Source organism: Etheostoma cragini, chromosome 21 (genome assembly GCF_013103735.1).
Source record: "Etheostoma cragini isolate CJK2018 chromosome 21, CSU_Ecrag_1.0, whole genome shotgun sequence".
NCBI lineage: Eukaryota > Metazoa > Chordata > Actinopteri > Perciformes > Percidae > Etheostoma > Etheostoma cragini.
This window is the reverse complement of record NC_048427.1, coordinates 10,508,701-10,515,532: the sequence shown is the minus strand read 5'-3', so window position 1 is coordinate 10,515,532 and position 6,832 is coordinate 10,508,701. Positions and strand designations below refer to the sequence as shown.

At 39.3% G+C, this 6,832-nt stretch overlaps 1 protein-coding gene across 1 annotated transcript in view; it reads right to left on the bottom strand.

The window, feature by feature from the left end:
- Positions 1–4,841: 4,841 nt before the first annotated feature.
- ppp1cab (protein phosphatase 1, catalytic subunit, alpha isozyme b) overlaps positions 4,842–6,832 on the bottom strand; it is an 8,504-nt gene continuing 6,513 nt past the window's right edge. The window contains exons 5-7 of the mRNA XM_034861205.1: positions 6,544–6,767; positions 5,826–5,960; positions 4,842–5,713 (exon numbers count right to left, since the gene is read on the bottom strand). Of these exons, the coding sequence (XP_034717096.1) occupies positions 5,618–5,713; positions 5,826–5,960; positions 6,544–6,767 (455 nt within the window). The 3' untranslated portion in view covers positions 4,842–5,617. The remainder of the gene's footprint in view (positions 5,714–5,825; positions 5,961–6,543; positions 6,768–6,832) is intronic.

Here is a 6,832-nt window from a genome sequence, read left to right as displayed (position 1 = left end):
GCTATCCAGCTGACATACAAGCCACAAATGTCCATTTGTGAGGGAATAACAATGTGAAGAAAACCTCATTTATGACAGCACACACAACACATTTCATTCATGTAGTCTTATGAAAAACAACTTGAAGTAACCTGTCATCCAACAAAATATAATCCGTATGCTTAAGTAAAATATTGAAAAACAAAATAACACAATATTTAGAGTGTTATAAAATAACACTCTGCATCTCTACAGCCGCCAAGCAATAAGTTGAGATTGCAGCAGCATCGTGCATGCACCCATAAACTGCATGATTGATACGATCTTTAACTTTTATGCCCATGTAAAATAAAGTAGGGTACCAAAAGGTTCACTGACAAACCACGTAAAATCAAATAACGTGTGGTATTGACAGTGACGACATAATTACTACTGGGCAATAAGGCCATGGATAAGGAGCTACAGTGTTGGTGTTAGCTGGGTACTTGTTACAGCATTAGCTAATAGTAATAATAGAAGTGGCAGCTGAGTCTCTGAATCCAGAATTCCTTGTGAGATATAAATAGAGCAGGTGACACTGTGCTGCTAGGCATGGCACCATGACAGCTTTGCAGTGTTTTTATTTCAGAATGCTGGACCTTTACTTCAGGCTCTTCAGTTTAACTTTCAACTATTGGGGCGGAAATAAGATAGGGGGTTGGAAGGACACATTTGACTCCAAAGTGTCATCAGTATCCATGTGGTAAATTGGGCCCAATAGTTCTGGTTGTTCACACCATTCTAAGCACTTAAGGGCTGTTCTTTATAAGCCTTGGGGGAGCCAACAGGAAAGTGAGCCTGTGGATCAATAGTGGCTTTCATTCTACTGATGGGTCGTCATTTACTTGACCAGCTCTGCATTTTTAAAGGCCGTTGTTGTAAATTGACTGGCAGTGATGTTTGATTGGGAAACTCTTGGTCTGCAGAATCAAGCACACTGGATCCTGTCAGCTTTGCTGGCTGAGATAACTTCAGATGGGACTTACAGCTGCCTCAAGTCAGTCAATGTACATTACAGAGGTAAAAACAGGATTTTTGCTGTACAATGGGTACCAGAATCTACACACAATTTAGAGTTGGATCTATAGCATGAACTACAGAGTTGTTGCATTTGCTTATACTTGTACATTACATTTTCATCACAAATTGCCTACTGATTTAAATGTACATTTAGTTCTCTCACTCAAGTAAATATTTTTGATGAATAATTTTACATCTACTTGAGTCCTTGTTTTTAGAAAGTAAAAATACCATAATTTGAGTGCTTTTTCTGCCCCTCTGATTAAATAATCAAGTCCTCAGCTCATAGGTTCTGTAGGCGCACTGTCAGCCTTGCAGTCCATTTACTGGCACGCTTCAATCATTTCAGGGGATTATATTTCGTAAGATAAAACATATTATGTTAATACCTTTAGCATCTAAGTATGTTCCCAAGGTTTTTATTTATGCCTGCACGTGAGCAAAATCCTTCTGGAGTTCATAATAGCAGTAATAAATTAAACATCGTATTACTTCACGCCAGCATAGCTCTACGAACTAGTATGTACAGTATTTGGTATCATCTGAAAGATGAACTCCTTAGTATACTACATCTTCCATGTCTTGGCTATTTTGATTACTCTTATCTAACCAAGACACTATTTAGAGGTTGATTGCTATGACTGGTGGGCATGTTGTAACCACAAAAATGGGTTGCACCCCATAATCTATGACCCAGTTGGATTTTCACCATTTTCTAACAGCAACATGAAATAAAAACAGTAAACCTTCTCACTGCAGAAACAGGGTTGCATTTGAGTCCTCGAGACATAATCTTATAAAAATGCCGCAATCCTATAAAAATGCTAGAGTAGAATATGAGACCACATTGCAAATGACACATTGTGATGGCTTAGTTTAAAGGGATAGTATGGGTATTTTTGAAGTGTGGTTGTATGAGGTAGTTATCCATTTTCAGTTTATTACCTACAGTAGGTAGCGGTTGGAAATAAAACCAGGAGTACCGCCACAGAAGCTAAGGAATGTTGCGTTACCGCTGTACAGCGGCTAAATGTCTTTTAGCAACTTTAAAAAAAGGCCCCCCTAAAAATAAAATCCATGTCAGTTTAGGTTTACGCTATCTTTAGAATACTACTAGCACCTTAACTTGCCTTCAAACAGCCCCTTCCAATGGGGTACTGAAGCATATATTGCTCTCTTCAAAGCCAGCAGACTCATTTGACCAAAACATTTATTTTATCTGACAGGACACGGGAGTTTCTGATCTACCGCTGTCTCGATCTGTTAGTTTGTTTGTGTTTATTGTGTGACTGTTTTAAAGGGTTTGTTCTGATTCCCCAAAGTCACACGACGTTAAATCCAAACCCAACCCCCCTCAGCTGTACCCTTTACCTCTCACCTCATTGGTCCTGTAAAAGGTAGACAAAATGATAGACGGGGCATCTTGAGGAAGAGCATTGATGACAGGAAGACGAATGAATGCAGAAAGACCCAGAGCAATGCCTGAGAAAGAAATGGGATCCTTTGATAAATATAGAATGAGGATAGAGTTATGTTCAAAATAATAGCAGTCCAACATCACTAACCTCATAACTCATATTTTTTGGTAGAGGTGATATTTCAAAATAGCAAATAATTTAGTAGTAAATGTTTGCATTACGTTCTATTCATTGCTCTGGGGAACAGCGGACTTTGATTATAAAGATGATTGGAGAGAGGAAAAAATACAAAGAATAGAAAGAAGAAGAATGCCTTGAAATTGCATCCAAATGCTGAACAATGGAAAAAACAGTCAACTACCATTCAAATGGATGGAAGAATGGCCAAAATGGCAAAGGCTCAACCAATAAACAGCTATGTGGAGCAAAGCTATCAGCTAGAAGCCCCATTGCTGAAAAAAAGACATGTACCGAATAGGTTGAAAATTTGCCAAAGGGCACATTGACTGGCCAAACGAGAAATGGCACAACATTCTGTGGACTGATGAGAGTAAAATTGTTCTTTTTGGGTCTTGGGGCCGCAGACAATTTGTCCGACGACCCCCATGCACTGAATTCAAGACACAGTTCACTGTGAAGACAGTAAAGCACGGTGGTGCAGAAATCATGTTATGGGGATGTTTCTCACACTGTGGTGTTGGGCCTATTTATCGCACACCAGGGATCATGGATCAGTTTCAATACATCAAAGTACGAAGAGGTCATGTTACCTTATGCTGAAGAGGAAAAACCTTTGAAATTGGTATTTGAAATTGAAATTTCAACAAGACAATGATCCAAAACACACCAGTAAGTGAGCAAAGTCTTGGTTCCAGATGAACGAGACTGATGTTATGGATTGGCCAGCACAATCCACGGAACTCATACCATAGAAAACAGGTGAGGTGACATCATAAATGCTGTTTCTGAGGCAAAACCCAATAATGCAGAGGAATTGTGGAATCGTCAATTGTCCTGGGCTGGTATACCTGCTCACAGGTGCCAGAAGTTGGTTGACTCCGTGCAACAAAGATGTGAGGCAGTTCTCAGAAATGATGGTTATGCAACTATTAGTGCAGTGATTCAAAGTAAAGCAAACCCTTGAGACAGTTTTTAGTTCTAACAGTAAATGCTTTAGTTTGTAAAGAAAAATGCAAATACTGCTATTTTCTGAACAGCCTAATATTCCTTTTTCTTCCCTTCCTGTAACACAAACTTGATCATTTTTGGTCATGTTTGGGGTTTGAATTGAATTTGCAGTGTTCCCAAAGCATTATTACGGAATTAAAAGCCATTTTAAAGATTTTGAGCATTATTCACTTTTTAAAACACACTGCTATTATTTTTAACACAATTGTACATGTAGCAACAGAAGGTAAGTATAACTCTCACTAAAAGATATTTAGTTTTGATACACAGTTAATGGAGATTTATACAAATGAGCATTTCATTAACCATAGCTCAACAGTGTTTTTTTCTCAGTGATGTGGATATTCTGACTGGAAGAGTACGAGGAGCTCAACATCACCTCTCTGTGGATAACAGCTTAGTAGGGGCTTTGTTTTTTTAATAGATTATATATAAAAACACAATGTTCAAATTAAGACATCATATGCAGAACCAAAGTGTTCAATATTAAATAAATGAATGAATAAATTATAACTGAATAAATAAGGGATGTAGTTTTTCTTTATGCCTCGTTCACCGTTAAGCAAACACCTAACATTATTATACCAAATGTGAACAAGCATAACTCGTGAAGCATTGCAGTAGTTGAGCATTGAGCTCAGGCTCGTACCCGAGACGGGTAAAGTATGCAGCGGGGTAGGGAGGTTCTTTGGTTCTTTCCAATCAGACCGCAAGGCAGCGATGGGCATTTTCATTAGTTTTTTAATGCCTTGTTTATAGCTGTTGGGTTGTAAAGACAATTTCAAAGTGTGTGTGTGTGTGTGTGTGTGTGTATGTGTATGTATATATATATATATATATATATATATATATATATATATATAAAAAAGTGTTTCAAGCCTACCTTTATATTAGAAAAAGACAGTTTACTGAAGGTTTTACTTTTTTATTCCAGCAGGTTTTGTTTCAAAATTGTAATGAAATAAAAACGACTTGCAATAAATTGTCAATGTGAAAGGACACTGGATGAAACAAACAGTTTCATAATAAGCAGAATTTTAAAAATTCAATCCTATAAACTGTTTAAACTCGGGTAACTCTTTGTACTGTGAGACCTGGTAACCAGATAAACAAACAGCTATTTGCAAGGGATTAATTACAAATCCACTTCAAAATATATAGCAGATATAGGATTACAATAACAATGACTAGTAGAAATTGTAGCTCAGATTCTCGCTTTATTGGTCAACTTGATGAAAGACTACAAAACGAATTCACAAAAAATCTCTTTCAAGTAATCAAATCTGTACAAACCTAAACTGTATGGTTTTTTTTACAGCTCTGGCTCATATGAATCTGAAGAGTCATATGCGTGTGTGTGGGTGTAAGCATGCGTTTGCTCTTCTGAGACAAGGTGACATACTCCTTCCTGCTCAAGGATATCGATATGCCACGCTCAGAAAGGCAAGACAGCGGATACACGCACGCGCACACACACACATTGCACACACCTGTGTTTGAGATTTTACAGTACAGAGGACAGGGAAAACAAAATACTTCCCCCCTCCACAAGTACACACACGCCACCTGCTGGCAGGGGTTTGCTGCTAAATTCATTATGTCAGCACCCACTGTCTCCCAAACCCTGCTTTTTTTTGTCAAAATTACTGTACAGACAGACACTGTGGTTTTTACCTTTCCACGGGAGAAGTGGTAAGAGAGAGGGGAAAGTATAAATCTCTAATACTCTCACACAAAATGTACACGTGCACACATGATTATAATGCTCACCGGCAGACAAGACGCGTTTGTCATCTGCGCACGCACGCACTCACTCAGACAATTCGTAACATTAAATGTTTTAAGAAGTACAGATAAAAAAGGAAAAAAGCCCTGGGTATAGGTTTGATTTCTGGCTGTTTGGTGAAAGAAAGGAGAAGAGAGGTAGAGAGGGCAGGAGAGATGGGTTGGAGGTCGAGGGCAAACTACTGCTGTCATTTCTTAGCTTTCCTTGGGGGAGTGACTGGGCGGCCGGAGCCCAAGCTCCCTCCAGCACCGTAGAACAGCTTCTTGTCTGCAGGTTTGAGAATCTGTAGAAGTCAAAGACGATCAAATTAAGCAAAGGGAAACAACTAAAATATTGAAATGTCGGATGAGTCTTTATAAGAATCTGAATTTTCTAAGAGTAATTCTCTTGCTTACCTGGAATGAGCACATGAGGGTCTCGTCTACGCTCATCATGGCTCCGGCATTGTCAAATTCACCGCAGTAATTAGGAGCTGAGAACAGCGTGACCAGCTGCCTCTTTGCAAAGAACTCATATCCGTCCTCGACCACCTAAAAACAAATTCACGACGTTTGTTTGTAAGGAGTGGGAGTAATTTTGTTTTTCGCTTCTCACCTGTATACACTAAATCTGGCACTTACACCGAACCAGATGTAATTCATTTACAGCATTATATTAGCAAAAGGGTGTATTCATCATAAATACATTCTATCACTTGAACTGCCTACCTCGTTATCAGTTAACCTGGGCTGAAATCAAAATGTGGCGAACTGTGCTATCAAAGCACTTCAGCAGTTCCATCACATTTTTCCTCTCTCCCAATATTATACAACAGGTGTACACCCTTGTTTAATAAAAGTGCTAGCCTTGCATCAACTACAAAAGGATTTTAGGTAAAAAGAAGGAAAGATTCACAACAAAAATATTGTAGAGAAAAAAACAAAAAATACCTGGTAACCACCCTCTTTTACATAACGGGGAAAAACTACTCTTTTATTGTCTCTGTAAAACTGCTCTAAGCACATTGAGATGCCATGCGGAAGAGGGGTGACTTGCCTTTTAATTCATTTATTCACTTGTTTTATTTAGCTGTACTTCCTATCTTTAACCTTGGGGTCCGGGTTGTGCACTGACCTGATGGGCCCGACAAATGAGGTCCATGTCGTGTTTGTGGAGGAACTTTGTGACCACATCAGCGCCAAAGGTGAAGGAGACACCGCGGTCGTTCTCACCCCAGCCCAGGACATCCTTGTCCGGGTCAGCCCACAGCAGGTCGCATAGGAGGCCCTGGTCAGGCACATCAGTGGGGCGCATGACCCTTCGCACCTGCTCCATAGACTGGAGGTCCGGGGACAGGCCTGGAGAAGTGCAATGTAGAACAGTTAAATGTCAGACAAAAACATAGTGTCATTTGTTTGTGTTC